This window comes from Oryctolagus cuniculus, chromosome 4, assembly GCF_051225735.1.
Source record: "Oryctolagus cuniculus isolate XC-2025 breed Fujian yellow rabbit chromosome 4, ASM5122573v1, whole genome shotgun sequence".
NCBI lineage: Eukaryota > Metazoa > Chordata > Mammalia > Lagomorpha > Leporidae > Oryctolagus > Oryctolagus cuniculus.
Genome location: NC_142870.1, coordinates 100,296,117 through 100,316,958, shown reverse-complemented (window position 1 = coordinate 100,316,958; position 20,842 = coordinate 100,296,117). Strand labels below are relative to the sequence as shown.

General features: G+C 41.6%; 1 protein-coding gene across 10 annotated transcripts in view; it reads right to left on the bottom strand.

The window, feature by feature from the left end:
* Positions 1-1,134: 1,134 nt before the first annotated feature.
* Positions 1,135-20,842, bottom strand: part of GNB4 (G protein subunit beta 4) — a 79,272-nt gene continuing 59,564 nt past the window's right edge. For all 10 annotated transcript variants that reach the window (XM_002716441.6, XM_051859162.3, XM_051859161.3 and 7 more), the window contains 2 exons: positions 12,701-12,917; positions 1,135-5,928 (listed from right to left, as the gene is read on the bottom strand). In XM_002716441.6, the coding sequence (XP_002716487.1) occupies positions 5,822-5,928; positions 12,701-12,917 (324 nt within the window). In that variant the 3' untranslated portion in view covers positions 1,135-5,821. The remainder of the gene's footprint in view (positions 5,929-12,700; positions 12,918-20,842) is intronic.

Sequence of the window (20,842 nt, the reverse complement as noted above, 5' to 3'; positions counted from 1 at the left end):
GAAATGGAACACTAAAATAATGAAACCCAATTCTTCTGGCAGGATTTAAATGCATCTGTGAGCAGGCCAATAGAAATTATGTAATTGCAACTGACATAGTTCTGCACATATACTTGATTGTTTACTATATTTGTTTGCAGGGTTATTTATACACTTTGTATAATCTTTATACAGAACTTTTTTATAAGTATGCAAGGTGAAAATAAAAACCTATTTGCCTAATAGTTGATAAATGTAGCATTTATACTAGTATTAATAGTGAGTTTTAATCTTTCTTAATCATTTTTAGGGTAGGCATATAAGCTATGTTGAGTGGACTGGCTCATTTGATTGTGCTACTGTTGTGTAGTTCTGGTCATGTACTTAAAGGGTAAGTAAAAGTTTCATACACCAATCCTTAGTTTGTAAACAGGCTACCATTGGAGGAACATATTTTTGAGAGTATATAACTAGTATTCTTCCTTGGAAAAATAGAACATTATCTAAAATGCCTCATTCATTCTTCCCCAAGATTATGATAAAAGAACATAAGAATGTTTTAGCAATACCATAAGCAGAATTGGCTATAAGAGAGCTCTATAAGGGAATAAAGATTTTTGCTTTTTATGAAAATCAGGCTTTATATTAATAAGCTAGAAGGGCAGGTGTTTGGAACAGCAAGTATGATGCTGCTTTGGATGCCTGCATCCCATATCAGAGTGCCAGGTTCAAGTCCCAGCTCTACTTCCATCTTCCTGCTAATATGCACCCTGGGAGACAGCAAGTGATGGCTCAAGTACTTAGGTCCCTGCCACCCATGTATGAGACATGGATTGAGTTCCCAGCTCCTGGCTTTGGCCTGGCCCACCCTGGCTGTGGTAGAAATTTGAGGAGTGAACTAGTGAATGGAAGATCTCTTTCAAATAGAATAAAAAATAAAAATAAGCTAGAAGTTTACAGTCTGAAAGGATGGGTTAGTAGTACTCCAAGCTGTTCTTTGCTTATACAGCCTATTCATTTTTTATGGTGGAAAAAAAAAAAAAACTGTTTAGATAAAGGAATTGGGACAGAGCATGAAATACTGGGCTTGAAGTTTTGTGACTTAATTTTTAAAATAAATCATATTGAAATTGACTTAAAAATGCTACAGTGAAATCAGGTTAAAAAGTACTTTATTGATTACAATATCAATTCACAGCAACATTTCACAAAGTAACTGTACAAATGAGTCGATCACTGTGTAAGAAAGATCCAATAACACTGTTAATCATGATCCAAGTCTGTATTGTATAGTTTAAAGCTTTTATAGGAACTTTAAGAGCTTTATCATGTTTACCTTTTCTGTAATTATATAATTGACTTTCATAGTCAGTTGGCCACAAGTGTATTAAAATCATATTCTAGGTGAAAAAAACTTTCAAAATGCTGAAAATGTTAACTTTAATAACACTTAGATGTGGATGCCTTTGGATAAGGTAATGCAACTGTTCAGATGCTTCTTTGAAGAGAGAAAATGACAGGATAAAAGCACCATTGTGTAAGACAGAACAGGCTTTAAATATCTACTAGTATATCATTAAAGTTCTGTTAATTAAAAAATATTTAGTTGAGTACATTTAAAACCAGATAAGCTGCATTATCATAACTATTTTATAAAATCAGTGATTGGATTTAAGAAAACTGACTTTTAGGAAATCTGACATGCAAACATTTGCTAGATACAATATGTACTATCAATCTGACTAATAATTTACTTTTTAAAACAGAATGCTGGCCAGCGCCGCGGCTCACTAGGCTAAGCCTCCGCCTGCGGCGCCAGCCACCCGGGTTCTAGACCCGGTTGGGGTGCTGGTTCTGTCCCGGTTGCTCCTCTTCCAGTCCAACTCTCTGCTGTGGCCGGAGAGGGCAGTGGAGGATGGCCCAAGTCCTTGGGCCCTGCACCCGCATGGGAGACCAGGAGGAAGCACCTGGCTCCTGGCTTCGGGTCGGCACAGTGCGCCGGCCACAGCATGCCGGCAGTAGCGGCCACTTAGGGGGTGAACCAATGGAAAAAGGAAGACCTGTCTCTAACTCTGCCTGTCAAAAAAAAAAAAATCATAAAAAAATGAACAGAATGCTAGCTTAGCCATTCTATAACTCATTTTAATGAGTACCTATTATTGTAACCAGTAGTTTTTAAATGCCGATTTTTTCATTCTGCTACTTTTTCTCATAAGATGGTCTAACCTGTGGCTGGCTCTTAAAAATTCCAGCAGGATGGCTGGCGCCGCGGCTCACTAGGCTAATCCTCCGCCTGCGGTGCCAGCACCCCGGGTTCTAGTCCTGGTTGGGGCGCTGGTTCTGTCCTGGTTGCTCCTCTTCCCTTCCAGCTCTCTGCTGTCGCCCGGGAGTGCAGTGGAGGATGGCCCAAGTGCTTGGGCCCTGCACCCGCATGGGAGACCAGGAGGAAGCACCTGGCTCCTGGCTTCAGATGGGCACAGCACACCGGCCATAGTAGCCATTTGGGGGGTGAACCAACGGAAAGGAGACCTTTCTCTCTGTCTCTCTAACTCTGCCTGTCACCAAAAAAAAAAAAAAAAAAAAATTACAGCAGGAGGTAAGAAATAGTTTAAAATTTTTGCTCTTTACTATGACGAAAGCGAAAGGGGAAGCTGAACAGAGTACTTAACTAAAGGATTTTTAAAAGTCCTGATAGACACTTAAGATCCTAAAAGAACATCTTCACTTTTCTAAAGGGGGTTGTTTAAACAAGTTACACACATAAACAAGCCACAACTATTCAACTGTGTTATAGTTTAAAATCCAAGACATTCACATCATGGCATCAATTTCTCTGAAGTCTCAACTGAAATCAGAATTGTTGTAGAATATTGGAACGCAGTCTTCAGCAAATATGAAAACTGTTTTGTCACTGGAGAAGTCAGGATCCATTTTTCTTAATAGGTGGGTTAACTTTAAAGTTCTTAACATACTCCCAAAGTACTGACATCCAGTATTTCAAGAAATCTAGTTTACTATCCTCATGCAATACTGATCAGTTCATCTGTCTAATCTGAAATGAGAATTACCTACTAGCCCTCTTGCTGTTGAAATACTAGGCCCAGGGCCGGTGCTGTGTTATAGCAGGTAAAGCCATTGCCTGAAGCGCCAGCATCCCAGATGGGCATAGGTTCGAGACCTGGCTGTTCCACTTCCAACCCAGCTCTCTGCTATGGCCTGGGAAAGCAGTGGAAGATGGCCCAAGTCCTTGAGCCCCTGCACCTGTGGGAGACCCGGAAGAAGCTTCTAGCTCCTGGCTTCGATCGGCCCAGGTACGGTTACTGTGGCCATTTGGGGAGTGAACCAGCAGATGGAAGACTCTCTCTGCCTCTCTAACTCTTTCAAATAAATACATAAATCTTAAAAGCAAAGACTTGGGCCTAGTATTTTTTTTATGAAGATGATGTGTGTAATCATAATAAATTTGAGCTAAGGGTGTGCCCTGCATAATGTTGCCAGAAACGAGGCCTGTCTGTCCAAGTGGAGGAATTATCCTTGCTGGTAGCAAGAATTTCTTTCTTGATCAGATTTCTGTGATGATTTACAGGACTGCAAGGGGACCACTTTGTTTTAGAACAGAATGTATGCCTTTATAATACTCTGTCAGATCTCAAGACACTACTCTGATGTGGTATAGAGTCTACAAATCATTTTACTGAGGCATGATATATTTTTTCTTGTAAGGTAAAGAATAATCAATTAGCTGAACTTCAACTGCACACAAATACATTTAGCAACTGGTACTTCTAGCACTAGAAAGCAAAGGTTAGACTAGTAAAGTCATTAATGTAGTGATGAGGTACTTTTTCACTGTTTGCTCATGTGTATAATGATCCACAAGTGTTCCACAGCTGCTACTTTATAGCAGTCTACTACATAATTATAGGAATTGCTTTAAGTTCCTCTCTACATGTCATTTCAAAATATATTAAGATCATAAAATTACTATTTTCTGCATGCCTCTTTGACTATCTTGTTACTACAGTAACTTTTAAATAGAAGAGGTACTCATATCAACTTGTTTTTACACATAACAGAAGTGTTTTTCAACAGGATTTTGAAATTAATCGCTGAAATACACAGCAGGCTTTGACTACCACTGCTTCCTTTACAGAAATGAGTATGTTTCTTTACAATATTCTTGCCTTATCTCAAAGTACTGCTTTTTATGAAGTGATATCGAGTCCAGAAATAAGCATTAATTGCAAAATTCATAGATATCTTAACCACAATATAAATATACATTCACACCTGCCATTTACAGTGTTCTGTTTTGACTTATATCTTCATTTGCCTTTATCCATTTTACTCCCGTATCAACTTGACCTTAATAAAACTTTGATCAACTGTATTGAAGTCAGTCTAAGTATTACCACACTCACAATATAAAGATGAAAACAGATAAAGTTTGGGAGTGTTTAGGTTAGGGTTATGGTGATCAGAAGTTAGCAGACCTATCTGAACATAACTTACACAGTTCATTAAGTTACAAAATGCAATGCATTTCTTGATATCAGAATAACCTATGACTTTATCGTCAAGCAAGGCTAACAGTCTTATATTATTCTTCAGATTTATTTGTAAAAGAACATCCAAGACAAGTATCCTTGTTTAAATTAGGGGACAAGAGTCATTCTAATAATTGACATTATACCACTGACAAGAAATATGGGTACATTCAGATCTAGGCATAGTTTGAAGCAGAACCACTTAGAAACTGGTATTTTGTGCTAATAATTAATAAAGAAGAGTAAAAAGCATAAATGTTTCACTTTAAGAAACTTGAAAACATACTTTTAAATCAATTCAGCTCTTATAGTACATAAACATAAAATTCAGAAACCCACCTTACTAACAATTAAAAGAAATCCGTACCAGCAATTGGTTAGAGTTTTTACTCTTCTTTGAAAAATGTAACACTGTCACACTCTATTTCCTATCTAGATGTGTATTGGTAGAGAACATTAGGAAAGATTCTTCAGATGCAAGGAAAATCCAAATATTTATTAAACTTCTGAAATACAAGTATGCTGTACACGCTTAGTTCTGGAATATGAAATCAGTAGGGAATCCTGCTATGTAGAGGGCTGCTCAAACTGACAACTGATCATAACTAGCCTTCTAAACAAGAATTACTTATCTACTATTAACTATTTATTCACATAGTACATTCTAGTGAAATTTCTTATGTGTGTCTAAAATATCAGAGTGAAATCTTAATTCTCTGGCCTTCGGATTATCTGTCCCCTCATGGGACTGAAAATGAGCACTACTTTAGATGGAGTATGCAAGGGAAGTGCAGGAAACTCAGTACTCTGCAGAGGTTCCTGGCCTGTGGACACTCAAACATTCAACAACCAGGATCTCTTTCTAAAGGAATGTCACAATTCAGGCAGACGGTCTTCAAACTTAGGTACACACATACAGAACATTCCATCTACTACCGTGACATCTTGTATATACAAAGTTAGAAATGTAGTTCTTGAGAAATGAAAACACAATGACAAGCTGCAAAAATGTATACATTCTGTTCTACACAAAACACTCATTACAAGCAAAGATTCCAGAAGGTTAAATTAACTCAAATTAACACACTGGTCCTTTTGATCTTAGCAGATATCTTTGCCTCCCATCCCCCACACTGTTTTTGTACTTTACTGAAAGCTTTTTGTGTGTAATAGTCTCAATAGAAAAATCTTTACCTGCAAATATAAGGTAGGATTTTCTTTTTTCACAGCTATAGGCTGTAGCACTCAATTCTCCAGATATCAGTGGAGAACACAAAATAGGTAAGACCACACTATTAATTCCAGATTCTAAGAAAACTGTCCCAAGAGCCTGTTGCCACAGCCATGCCATCGTCGGTTACACCTAAACAGCTGACACGGTTGTCATGACCAGCAAGCACACCTGAAAAAAGGTATAAAATGTTAGCAACTATAGAGTTTTAGAATTAAACAAATGCATACGTTAAACATCTAGATGGTATTTAAAAACAAATGGAGTCCTCTGAAATAAGGAGAGAGCTGGACATGTATGTAAAAGGTAATCTTGTATTACTTAAAATGATATACATCAGAAATTAGTTTTTAATTTTTGAAAAATCACTTAAAATATTAACAACGTACTTTATTTGAAAGTTATAGAGAGTCTGGGAGAGACAGGTCTTCCATTTGATGGTTTATTCCCCAAATGGCCACAATGGCTGGGGCTGGGGCTGGGCCAGACCAAAGCCGGAGCCATGAACTCTATCTGGGTCTCTCACGTGGGTGCAGGGACCCAAGGACTAGGACTATCTGTTTTTGCTTTCCCAGGCACACTAGCAAGGAGCTGGACTAGAAATGGAGCAGCCGGGAATTGAAAAGGTACCCACATAAGATGCTGGTGTCACAGGCAGTGGCTCAACCCGTTACACCACAAAACGGCATTTTTTCTTTTTGTAAGATTTATTTTTGAGAGGTTAGAAAGAAAGGCTTGGGGGGTGGGGGATCAGTCTTCCATCTGCTGGTTCATTCCCTAAAAGACCGCAACTGCTGGGGCTGGGCCAATCTGAAGCTAAGAACCAGGAGATTCTTCCGGGTCTCCCACGTGGCTGCAGGGGCCCAGAGACTTAGGCCACCTTCCACTGCATTCCCAGGCTACAGCAGAGAGCTGGATCAGAAGTGGAGAATCTGGGACCTGCCATATGGGGTGCTGGCACTACAGGCAGAGGCTTAACCTACTACGTCATAGTGCTGGTCCCTCTTCCCCCAATTAAGCTTTCTTACATGAGAACAGACAGATGTATATTCCACATCTCTAATAAGTTCCTGGTATTCCACATTTTGCTATTGGATCATGCTATTTTTAACAAAAAATTTTTAATGAATTTCAATGAAGTTGTCTTTTTCCACCACGATAAACAAAAATGAAAGCATGAAGTTGCCTTACATCACCACTTCCAAAATTACTGACATTATCTACTTTCTTCTGCAATCCCCCAATCACTGTGTTGGTTACAATTTCCTGAAACTATCAAATTCATCTGGGTTAAGCTACTGCCAAGGATGCCGGCATCCCATATGAGTGCTGGGTCATATTCGGATCAGGCTCTTGCTAATGTGCCTAGGAAGGCAGCAGATTATGGCCCAAGTGCCTGGACCCCTGCCACCCATGAGGGAGATTTGGATGAAGCTCCTGGCTCCTGGTTTCAACCTGGCTGGATCTGGTTGTTGTGGCCATTTCGGGCGTGAGCCAGCAGATGGAAGATCTGTCTCTCCTCTCTTTGTAATTCTACCTTTCAGGTAAATAAATCTTTTTTTAAAAAAGTGAAGTTAAACCTGATATCCTGATCACCACACAGCAGAAAATGAAATATTCCCAATATCATAGAAGAAAATGAGAAAATATTAAATCCTCAACAACAATTTGAGAGCCAGAGAGAGCTCCCATCCACTAGTTCACTTCCTAAACCCGCGCAACTGAGGCTGGGCCAGGCAGGTCCCAGGAACCAGGGACTCAATCCAAGTCTTCCACATGTATGGCATGTGCCTCTCAGAATCTGCACTGGTGGGAAGCTGGAATGTGGAGCAGAAGCCAAGAATTGAGCCCAGACACTCTGATGTTGGATACCAGTGTCAACATTTTAACTAGGCCAAATGCCTGTACCTCCAAACTTTTTTTTAACAGAATTTTCATTAATCTATGTATTTGAGCATATCATTTTCATTCAGTCTCAGTAACAGAAGTTTATCTTGTTAAATTCTTTTTAATAATCCTGTAATATTTCTGATATGGCAGTATTTGGCAATGAGCAAATTTATCATTATGGGGTGAAATAACAAAAATGAACACTAAAATACTTCAAGTCATACTGGAGAGGAGAATGATTAGCAATCCTACAAATCAGGATTCCATTTTAAGGAAAAATTCCAGTTGAATCAAACTGAAACTAGCTATAAGGAAAAGCAAAGTAAAAGCAAAGTGTGAGGCTACTTCAAAAAGTTGGTGGAAAATGAAAGATAAGTTTAGGGGTGGGTGTTTAGCCTGGTAGTGGTTAGGATGCTGGTTGGTATGCCTGCATCCCATGTTAGAGTGCCTGGGTTCAATGACCAGCTGTGGCTGATTCCAGCTTCCTGCTGGTGTAGACCCTGATAGGCAGTAGTGATGGCTCAAGTGGGTGGGTTCATGCTATCCATGTTGGAGACCAATGTTGAGTTCCTGGCTCCTGGCTTTGGCTTGGCCCAGTCCCAGCAGTTGTTGGCATTTGGGATTGGGGTGGGGAGTGGTGACCTAGCAGATAGGAGTTTATCAAATTTTTTAAATGTTTATTTAGGTGCAAAAAAAAGTTAAACCCACACATGTGGGAGTCTTTAAAAAGTGCAAGGAAAATGCAGATCATGAAATAACTATGCATGGATTTCAAAAACTTTTGCATGTACCAAAATAAACACTTTTTAATTCTATTTTCCACAATTTTTTTTTAATAGGAGGAGCTCCCATCCTCTGGTTCACTCCCCAGATGCCTGCAATAGCTAGGACTGAGCAAGGGTGAAGCTAGGAATCCAAGCCAGGTGTCATGTGAAGTGCTGGAACTCAGCTACTTAAGGCGTCATCACTGCCTCCCATGGTCTGCATGAGCAGGAAGCTGGAGCCAAGAGCCACAACTGGGCATCATATCCAAGTGTTCCAAAACAGGACACAGGTGTTTTGACTGGCATCTTAACTGCTAGGCTGAATGCCTGACACCCCCACCCCCGGCATGAATTTTTTTTAAAGATTTATTTATTTGAAAGTCAGAGTTACACAGAGGAGGAGAGGGAGAGGGAGAAGGGAGAGGGAGGGAGAGAGAGATGTCTTCATCTGATGGTTCACTCCCCAGATGGCCACAACAGCTGGAGCTATGCCAGGAGCCAGGAGCTTCTTCCGGGTCTCCCACGTGGGTGCAGAGGTCCAAGGACTCGGACCATCTTCTGCTTTCCCAGACCATAGCAGAGAGCTGGATTAGAAGTGGAGCACCCAGGTCTCGAACCTGCGCCCATATGGGATGCCGGTGCTGCAGACCACGGTGTTAACCCGCTGAGCCACAGTGCCAGCCCCTAAAAAGCACTTTTAGACAGTGAATTTTTTTTTTTTTTTGGAGTTATAGACAGTGAGAAAGATCTTCCTTCCATTGGCTTACCCCCTAAATGGCCACTATGGCCAGAACTATGCCGAACTGAAGCCAGGAGCCCGGTGCTTCCTCCCAGTCTCCCATGTAGGTGTGGGAGTCCAAGTACTTGGGCCATCCTCCACTTCCTTCCCGGGCCACAGCAGAGAGCTGGACTGGAAGAGGAGCAGCTGGGACTAGAACTGGCACCCATATGGGATGCTGGCACAGCAGGTGGAGGATTAACCAAGTGAGCCATGGCGCCAGGCCTCTACCCCCATGAACTTTTTGAAACTCCTTTTGTATGTTTAAAACTTGGAAAACATTTTAACTTTGTTATGGTTACTAATTGATTTATTCTAGGCAAACACTAGTACCTTAAAAAAGTAACTGGCTTTGGGCAACAGAATATGTCCAAAAATCTGTTTGCTAACTGAAAACTCTGAACCATGTAGTCTGTCGACAGGGGTCACTGAAAACTTTTCATGGGAACGATGATATTGCTTGTACTCAGAAATGCCAAAAATTGTATAGTTCCTTTAAAGGGTAAGAACATACATTGACAAGGTCAGTTGGAATATGAGAGCAGGTAATGGCAACAAATTTTTTTTTTTTTTGGACAGGCAGAGTTAAACAGTGAGAGAAACAGATCTTCCTTCTGTTGGTTCACCCCTCAAATGGCTGCTACAACCAGTGCGCTGTGCCGATCCTAAGCCGGGAGCCAGGTGCTTCCTCCTGGTCTCTCATGCGGATGCAGGGCCCAAGCACTTTGGACACCCTCCACTGCACTCCCTGGCCACAGCAGAGAGCTGGACTGGAAGAGGGGCAACTGGGACAGAATCCGGCACCCTGACCGGGACTAGAACCCGGTGTGCCGGTGCCGCAGGCGGAGGATTAGTCTATTGAGCTGCGGCGCCGGCCGCAACAAAATTTTCTAAGCTGAATGATGGTAATTGTTAGTAAATCCCAAAATGCTAAGTTCAAAATGAATATTTTGGTAAATTGAGAAGCAAAATTCACTTTCAAATCTCCAGAAGGGTCCAGACTAGTAGAATCAAGTATCTCTAGAACCAGGTAAGGGCAAAGATGGTGCAAAATAAAATTGCATTAGACTTTTCAAAAATCAGTAAGGGGGCTGGCACTGTGGCATAGCAGGTAAAGCCGCTGCCTGCAGTGCTGACATCCCATATGGGCACCGGTTCAAGTGCTGGTTGCTCCACTTCTGATCCAGCTCTCTAAGGCCTGGAAAAGCAGCAGAAGATGGCCCAAGTCCTTGGACCCCTGTACCTGCATGGGAAGATCCAGAAGAAGCTCCTGGCTCCTGTGTTTGGATCGGCACAGGTCTGACCATTGCAGCCAACTAGGGAGTGAACCAGGAAGATCTCTCTCTCTCTGCCTCTCCCCCCTCTCTGTAACTCTTTCAAATAAATAAATAAATCTTAAAAAGAAATCGGTAAGATTCCCCCAGGAGGCACCGGAGCTGTGGTGTAACCTACCCACTAAATCCCATGTGGTGCCTGCTCCTGTTATTTGGGCCCCTGTCACCCCACGTGTGAACCAGGACAAAGCTCTTGGCTTTGGCCTGCTCCAGCACCAGCAGTTGTCACCATGTGGGGAGTGAACAGGTAGATGAAGATCAATCTCTGTCTCTCCCTCTCTCTGTAACTCCTTCAAATAATATAAAAAAATATTTCCTCCAGGAAAGGTCTCCTCTTCCTCCACTCTGCAGTGGCAGGTGACAGATCATGGCTAGAGACTGGAGAGAGTAAAACAGTGTCTCAGCTGGAAGAAAGCAAGCACAGTTGAGACTGATGAAACTATGCTCAAAATGGGGAATAAAGGAAGTTGACTTGCTAATTGTTTTGTGGCCCTCAGTTTTCCTCTTGGAATCAGTTCCTGCCTGGCAGCGAGCTTATACACTCCAGGTAGGAAAGTGGAAAAGCCATCTCAGGAAACATGATTGGCCCAAGGACAAAGGGTCATAAGAGATACCAGAGGTTCCCCAGTGGTCATGCTTCAGTGAGGCCTGTGCTCAGGACACCCAACCACATGCACACAGCTTTGAACAAGAAGCTAAGAACCACCAGACTTATAAGGAAATATTCTAAAAACAAGGACTGGGACTACAAAAAATAAAAACAAACCCTGGAAACTCAAAGGACTAAGCCTGAAGGAAGAAAACTTCCAAAAAACTATTTCACTAACAATGTCAGAGAAACAACTCCATGAATGAAAACCAGAATGGGTGCCATAGAAAATAAGAGACCAAAAGAGCTCTCAAAATGATGGTAGCAAAAAAAAAAAAAAAAAAAGAAAAAGAAAAAGAAAAAAAAAAAGTCCAAAACTTAAGGGTTGAAAGAAAAGGTGAGGATTTCTCCCTGAACATAAAGCACAAAAGAGATGGCAAATAGACGAGAACACAAAAATGTCAAAGGGCCAGCCCAGGAGGTCCTTCACCAATATAAGGGGAATGTCAGAACCGCATTAATGGAGAAGAGCTAGAATGTAATATGTAAGCCTTCAGTCTCCCTGCACTGCAGTCCACAAGTCCAGGTCTAACAGGCCCCCAAGTGCAAACAATTGATGAAAAGAGATCCACTCTAAGATATTATCAACACTGGCAGAAACTTTGAGGGTTGGTTAGTGAGAAATACATTAAAAAAAAAAAACTAAGAATATAAACCAAAAAATTAATTCAGCCCTGGGAAATACAAAAGACCTACATAGCAAAAGAAGTCATAATACTCCATTGTTCAGCAGTAAATGCATCTTGTGCCATAATTATGTAAAGACTGTATGAAAAAACCTGGAGGATGGACAGGTATGGCTGTGGGGAGAGCAAGGATTATTTAAAGCCAGACCCTCATTATCTGTGACCAACCACAGATCTACCTAAAAGTTTAAAAAAAAAAAAATACAGCCATGTTATTTAAAGTTATGGAAGAAATACTTAACAGTTAAAGGCAGTTACTTAGGGGATAAGAATATATGGTTTATGGCCAAAGGACTGCTGTCATTTTGGTAACAAGCCATATATAACTAGTTGGTTCCTTAAGTATAATTTCAAGTATAACTCTTACTGTTAAAAAACAATTTTAAATCACTCAATCGTATAATTTACCAATGACAGTTCCCATTAGGGCTTGATGTAGACTTGAGTATTTTAGAACCTGGAGAGTGAGGCTAAGGGAGGACAAGGAGACCATGTCCTGTCCCATTTAAGATCTGCTACAGAAGGAAAACAAGCAGTTAACAATGTTTCCCATGTGGTTATCAGAAAATTGTGATTTGTAAGAGACTACACTGAATCAATCACAATTCATGTTTCTATCAAAGCTTACCAAACTTTGAAATCAGAGAACTACATGTTACTCTCTAGGAAGCAGAAGTGTGGCTTACGGCTGTGACTATACTCAAAGGGTAACCACGGAGGAATGAGGGACTGCCATAGCTACCATTTTCCACAAACAAGATGCCCACTGAAGGCCTGGGAGACTACTGAAGGACCCTCATATGCCCTGAAAATCAGAACTCAACGTGGGCTTATGTACTAACCTGCACGGTCTCCTTTTAGTGTGTCCCATACATTGCAATTAAAGTCATCATAACCCGCTAAGAGGAGTCGCCCACTTTTTGAGAAAGCCACAGAAGTGATTCCACAGATGATATTGTCATGAGAATACAATAATAACTCTTGATCTGCACGGAGGTCAAACAGCCGACAGGTGGCATCATCAGAGCCGGTGGCAAAGGCATATCCATTTGGGAAAAACTAGAAAGAAAACACAACACACATTTATCTTAGAGATGTATACAGAAATCATGGGAGGTGGTGCGACAGCAGATGCTGGTGTAAGACAGTCCTAGATTCAAATTCCAACTTAGCTACTTACCATGTTAGGCACTGAAGATACTTAAATAATTAGCTCCAGAATGTCGGTTAGGATTAAATGAAAAATAACATGCAAAGCACATAACCCATTGTTCAGCACACAGCAGGTATTCAATAAATACTGACTCTGGCCTTATCCAAAGTATGTGGATGTTTGGCACAGTGGTTTACGATGCCACTTACAATGCTTGTATCCCATATCAAACTGCCTGAGTTCGAGTCCCAGGTTGGCCGTCGATTCCAGCTTCCTGCAGATATGTACCCTGGGAGGCAGCAGGGGACAGCTCAAGTGGTCGAGTCCTTCCTACCCCTGTGGGAAACCCAGATTGCATTCCTGGCACTTGGGCTTCAGCCTGGCTCAGCCCTGGTTGTAGACACTTGGAAAGTGAATCAGTGGATGGGAGAACTCTAGGTCTCTGTTTCTCCCCTCTCTATAACTCTGCCTTTTAAATATATAAATATTTTTTAAAAGATTTATTTATTTACTTTAAAGTCAGAGTCACACACAGAGAGAAGGAGAGGCAGAGAGAGAGAGAGGTCTTCCACCCACTGGTTTATTCCCCAACTGGCTGCAACAGCTGGAGCTGCACTGATCTGAAGCCAGGAGTTAGGAGCTTCTTCTGGGTCTCCCACATGGGTGCAGGGGCCGAAGGACTTGGGCCACCTTCCACTGCTTTCCCAGGCCATAGCAGAGAGCTGGATCAGAAGTGGAGTAGCTGGGACTCGAACCAGCACCCATATGGGATGGCGGTACTGGAGGCGGCAGTTTACCCGCTATGCCACAGTGCCAGTCCCATCAAATAAATAAATCTTTAAAAACAAATATCCCAGTATCTCATGAGAAATAAACATGAGAGGGAATATAAAACATTCCAATTATAATAAGTAATAAAGAAAACTATGCATGACTAATAGGTCAATGCCATTTTTCAGATACTGGCTCTACTAAACAATCATACTTTTTCACACATCTGCTGGCCATCTGTACTGGGAATCAATGAATGACCTTTGCATCTATCCCACTGTGCTGCTGGTCCTTAATTTCTTGATTTGTAGGAATAAAGTGAATATAATTTGTTACAGCTTATCATTTATCTTCTAATAGTTTTTAAAAATGTGTAACAGTTTCAACTTTGTGAAGTCAAGTTTATCCTTCATATTGAAATTTCATTGCTTTTATGAATAAAGTCTTTCCTCATGCTACTGACTGATAAATGTTTGGTGATTTTTTTCTAGTTTCTCTTAATAATTTCATTTCTTATACCTTAATTTTTGATCCATCTGGAATGTATAAATGTCATTGTGTAAGGATCTAAATTTCTTAATTAAGCAATTGTTCTAGCTGTTAAAAATAATTTTTATACTTTTTTTTTGCTGTATCTATCATTCACTAAATCTCAAAAAAAATTATTTACTCATTTACTTGTCAGGGGGCTGGTGATGTGGTGTAATGGGCTAAGCTTCAGCCTGCAGTGCCAGCATCCCATGTGAACTCCAGTTTGTGTACCAGCTGCTCCTCTTCCAATCTGGCTCTCTGCTATGGCCTGGGAAAGCAAAAGAAGATGGCCCAAGTGCTTGGGCCCCTGCACCTGCGTGAAAGACCTGGAAGAAGCTCCTGGCTTCAGATGGGCCCAACTCCAGCCACTGCAGCCATTTGGGGAGTAAGCCTATGGAAGACCTCTGTCTCTCCCTCTCTCTTTCTCTGAAACTCTTTCAAATAAATACATTTTTAAAAGGCAGAAAGATAAGAAATCACCTATTTACTGGTTCACTCCCCAAGTGCCCTGGCTGGGCCAGGCTGAAACCAGGAGCCATGAATTCAGTCCAAGTCCTTTGAAGATGGGGCAGCAGGACTCAAGCACTTGAGCCTTCACCTGCTGCCTGCCAGGGTACATATGAGCAGGAAGCTTCAAGTGGGAGTGGAGCAGTGACCTGAACTCGGGCCCTCCCCTGCAGCTGAGGGCACTCAAGTGGTGTCCTAACTGCCAGGCTAAACGCCTGCCCCTCATTCACTAAGTTCTTACATACAAAATCGCATTAATTTGTTTCTCAAAATAGTTTCTAAAAAATTATAATTAAATAGTAAACTTCTATAAACTGGCATGGCAAAACAGTCTTGTAATTCTGCTTCTACAGTCATTTGATCAAGTTAGTTGAGGGACAAATAGTTGATTCAAAATATGAAGTTTTCCATTCAGGAACACAGAATGTATTTCCAGTTATTAAATAAAAATGATTTTCAATTAAGTTTGCTATTCCCTGCATACAGGTATATATATATATTTCTTGGTAAAATTTACTTTGTCCCTTTTTAAATTCTTTTAACTCTCAACAGGAATTTTTTTCTATTTTTTAGCAGGTTGTCATTAGTATAGGAAAGTGATTGATTTTTTAAAAAGATTTTATTTATTTGAGAGGTAGAGTTACAGACACAGAGAGGGAAAGACAGAGAGAGATGTCTTTTTTTTTTCTAAGATTTATTTACTTATTTGAAGGTCAGAGTTACACAGAAATAGGAGAGGTAGAGAGAGAGAGAGGTCTTCCTTCCACTGGTTCACTCCCCAAATGGCTGCAATGGCCAAAGATGGGCCGATCTGAAGCCAAGAGCCAGGAGCTTCTTTCAGGTCTCCCGTGTGAATGCAGGGGCCCCAGCACTTGGGCCATCTTCCTCTGCTTTCCCAGGACATTAGCAGGGAGATGGATCAGAAGTTGAGCAACCAGGACTTAAACCTGTGTCCATATGGGATGCCGGCACCACAGGCGGAGGCTTAACCTACTATGCCACAGCACCAGCCCCAAGTGATTGATTCTTAAATAGTTTTTGTAACCAGAAAATACTCTGAACTTTTCTGGGAATTTCTAGGCATCTAACGTATCACCTGTAAATATTTTTATACTTTCAAATGCATTCTTATTTCAGTTTTGTACCTAACATACATTGCCTATAAGTTTCAGAACAATCTAAATAATGGTGATCTTGAAATTACTGTCCTGCTACTTACTATGAGATGCCTCCATTGTGTTTCTCGAAAGTCCCATAGTCAGGGTTCCAGTAGGGTGAGCAGTGTTAGCAGGTTCTCAGAAACGCAAATACTTTTAATGCTTTTAGGATGGCTAAAGCCTGGTCCCAGTGGAGATGGTTTTTCCACACTAAATATGAGGAAATTCTTTTCTTTTTCAAGTTCCCAAAAGGCTCAAGGAGGCTCTAGCCACAAATTCTTTCTTCTACCTACCAAGCCCTGAAGTATTCATCATTCCTGGCTACAATGAAGTTTAGAAGCCCTTCATAAAGTAAAACCTTCACCACACCCTTACTACTTACACTCCAGTGTTTCTGACAATTGCCTTCCATTTTAACAATCATTGTTTCTTTGCAGGAAGTGTAACACTGTCATTTGCACCCATCTTAGCAAATACGGACTGAACCTATTCTCTACCACAGTGATGAAGCCTACAGTGAAGCCGCATAATCCAAAACACCCCCATTCAGATCACCCTTTCTTAAATTCTTCCAAATTCATTATCTTGATACCAAAACCAGATAACACAACAACAAAACAAAGCCACAGGCCAATATCCTTGATGAACAAGGATACGAAATCCTGGCAAATCCAACAGTATATTAAAAAGATCACTCATTGGGGCTGGTGAGGTAGTGTAGCAGGTAATGCTGCTACCTGTGGCACTGGTATTCCATATGGGTGCTGGTTCAAGTACCAGCTGATCAACTTCTGATCCAGCTCCCTGCTAATGGCCTGGGAAAACATCAGAGGATGGCCCAAATGCTTGGGTCCCTGCACCCATGTGGGAGACCCAGAAGAAGCTCCTGGCTTCAGATGGATCCAGCTCCAGCCGCTGCAGCCATTTAGAGAGTGATAGAAGCAGATAGAAGATCTCTAACTCTGCTTTCAGATAAATAAATAAATATTTTAAAAAATCAAATCACTCGCCATGATCATCCCAGGGATGCAGGGATGGTTCAACAGACACAAATAAACATGATCTACTACATCAACAGAATGAAAGACAAAAACCGCATAATCATCAACAGATGCAGAAATGGCACTTGAAAAAATTCAGCATCTCTTTGTGATAGAAACCCTGGCCAAATCAGGTACAAAAGGAACATATCTCACTATATTAAAGGGCATATATAACAAGCCAACAGCTAACATCATACTGAGTAGGGAAATACTGAAGACTTTCTAAGATCCGAAACAAGACAATGATGCCTACAATCATTCTCATTAAACTCAGTTCTAGAGGTCCTATCTAGAGCAATTAGGCAAGAAAAGGAAATAAAAGACATTCAAATTGGATAGGAAGAAGTCATATTGTCATTGTTTCAGATGACATGACTTTATATATATATTTATATATTTATATATTTATAATATATAAATATTTTATAATAAAGACTCTGCCAAAAAGCTATTAGAATAATTCAGCAAAGTTGCATGATACAAAATTAAAGTGCAAAAATCAACAGTGTTATATACCAATAGTGAATCATCTGAAAAACAAATCAAGAAAGCAGTCCTATTTCCAATATCTACAAAAAAAAAAAAAAAAAAAAAAAAAAAAAAAAAAAAAAAAAGAAAGAAAGAAACAAAAGTCCTGGGAATAAATTTAACCAAAGAAGTGAAAAAATCTCGGGGCCGGCGCTGTGGCGTAGCAGGTAAAGCTGCCGCCTGCAGTGCCAGCATCACATATGGGCGCCAGTTCTCGTCCTAGCTGCTCCACTTCTGATCCAGCTCTCTGCTGTGGCCTGGAAGGGCAGTAGAAGATGGCCCAAGTCCTTGGACCCCTGCATCCATGTGGGAGACCCAGAAGAAGCTCCTGGCTCCTGGCCTAGGATCGGCGCAGCTCCGGCTGTTGTGGCCATCTGGGGAGTGAACTAGAGGATGGAAGACCTCTCTCAGTCTGCCTCTGCCTCTCTGTAGCTCTGCCTTTCAAAAAAAATAATTAAATATTTTTGAAAAAGTGAAAATTCTCTATAATGGAAACTGTCAATCACTGAGAAAACTTAAGAGGACAGAAAGAAAGACATCCTGTGTTCATGGATTAGAAGAATTAAATCATTAAAATGCATACTACCCAGTGATTTACAGATTCAATGCAACCCCTATCAAAATCTCAATGACATTTTTCACAGAACTAGAAAAAACATTATTAAAATTTGTGTGGAACCAGAAAAGACCCCGATTTGCCAAAGTGATCTTGTGTAGGAAGGATAAAGCAGACAATATTTCATTACCTGACTTTAAAATTAATAGAAATTTATAGTAATCAAAATATTATGGTATTGGCATAAAAACACATCCAAGAACCAACTGAACAGAATAGAGACCCTAGAAGTAAATCCGTGCATCTACAATTACTTGATCTTTGACAGAGGTACTAAGAACATGCATTGGAAAAGAATAGTCTTTTTAATAAATGGAACTAGGAAACCAGATATCCACATGAAGAATGAAATTAGATTCCTCTTTCTTACCAAATATCAAATAGATGAAAGACCTAAATGTGAGACCTGAAACTCAGACTACTAGAAGGAAATACGGGGCCGACACCGCGGCTCACTAGGCTAATCCTCCTCCTAGCGGCACCGGCACACCGGGTTCTAGTCCTGGTTGGGGCGCCGGATTCTGTCCCGGTTGCTCCTCTTCCAGGCCAGCCCTCTGCTGTGGCCAGGGAGTGCAGTGGAGGATGGCCCAGGTGCTTGGGCCCTGCACCCCATGGGAGACCAGGAAAAGCACCTGGCTCCTGGCTCCTGCCATCGGATCAGCGCGGTGCGCCGGCCGCAGCGCGCCGGCCGCGGCGGCCATTGGAGGGTGAACCAACGGCAAAGGAAGACCTTTCTCTCTGTCTCTCTCTCTCACTGTCCACTCTGCCTGTCAAAAAAAAAAAAAAAAAAAAAAAAAAAAGAAGGAAATACGGAGCGGAGATGGCAGAGTGAGGTGCACCACCTAAGGGCATCTGGGCTGGGGGGGGGGGGGGCAAGGCCCCCAGGAGGCCAAGTGTAGCAATTAGGCTGTGTAAGGTTCCCTATCACAGGAAAAACATTTTCCTTGACATTTAGGTGCTTTTTATTCATCTCAAAAACAAAATCCTGAACTCAGGGTTTGGAAAGTATTTCTGTATTGACTCCTAGCGTGGGCAGTCCTGCTTCCTTTATCTAGTCACTTCCCCTGCTCTTAAAATGTGGGTATTTCTTCTCTTACATTGCCTCCATGATTTGGGATGCAAAAGACTGCTTTTTTGTTGTTTCTTTTTTTTTTTTTAAGATGTATTTTATTTGTTTGAAAGAATTACAGAGAGAGGTAGAGACACAGAGGTCTTCCATCTGTTGGTTCACTCCTCAGATGGCCACAACAGCCAGAGCTGCATTGATCCGAAGCCAAGAGCCAGGAGCTTCTCCCACGCAGGTGCAGGGGCCCAAGGATTTGGGCCATCTTCCACTGCTTTCCCAGGCCATAACAGAGAGCTAGATCAGAAGAGGAGCAGCCGGGCCTCGAACCAGTGCCCATATGGGATGCTGGCACTTCAGGCCAGGGCTTTAACCTGCTGCACCACAGCACCAGCCCCAGCTTTTATTTTGTTTCACCACTCAGATTCAGCGGAGAAGCCAGTGGCATACAGCTGTCCTGCTGACTTCTCCAGAAAGAAAGAAGCAACAGATATGAATCGTCTGCTGCAGTTTGCCTAATTATAAAGAAGTTATTTTACACACTGAAGGCTGATGTTTAATTTGAAATGTGCTTAGGTGGTGGCACTTGTCAATTCTCTATCTTTTGTTCCAAACAAGAAGACTACAAAAGTATGGATGACTTCAGGGCTTTTAAAATTGTCTTCCAGTTTCAGCCACGACTATGATAAGCTCAGTTGAGACTGCAGCAGTATATTCCAAATCTACATTCTAATTTGAAATGAAAACAGATGCTAAAAAGTGACATTTATTTATTTATTTATTTATTTATTTGAATCCTGGCTCATCCTGTGACATAGATTCCTGGATAAGATCAAAGGCCCAGTCCACTGCAGTGGTTTTCAATGTGGTAAGCCTGGGCTTCAGCAGAAGTCAGCTTATGAAGAGCCCCAGCAGCTCTGCCAGCCAAGAGAGTTGGATCACCAGAAATGGAACTGCCCTGGAGTCGAAGGATGCCCAGGTCAGAGCCGCAGATCTTGCTGGCTACAAGCTCAAAAGCCCTTCACTTGGCCCAGCCTCCAAAGTGACCACCATTGCTAAAGGGATGGCTGAGTAGGGTCAGTAACACTGCAGGCAGAACAGTAAATTTCCTGTTACAGATGCCACCTGCCTTTACCTGCCCAGCTCTCCTCCCAGGCCAGATAGGTAATGGAAATCAACAGGGTGTCTTCCCAAGGAGGTTCAGACCTCCCTTATGATGCACCCCATGTGAAGAGATAGGTCTGGGCCTTATAACTGACAAGGCTTTAAAGCCCACCTGATTATTATCAAGCCCCTTCTGTCAGTTTCTCTTTGCCTCTCAATCAGAAAACTTAGTCATGGCTTAGCACCCTTCTTAGATCCTCTAGTAATGACTGTGTCCTTTGTTCTAGACCCTGTCTAGCCCACTTGGGGCCTCATTCCTTTGTAATCATAGCTTCTCTAGTCTCACCCTTTTATACTACTGTGTCTGCTTAAGTGTTTACAGAAGTTAATAATGGAACGAACCAAGCTCTTCAGCAACCAGGCAGTCAACCAAATGCTGCTGCTGCTACAGGGATATACTCGGCTTCCCACCCAGGAGACAGCGGCTTGAGACATCACCCCATGCCAGCGA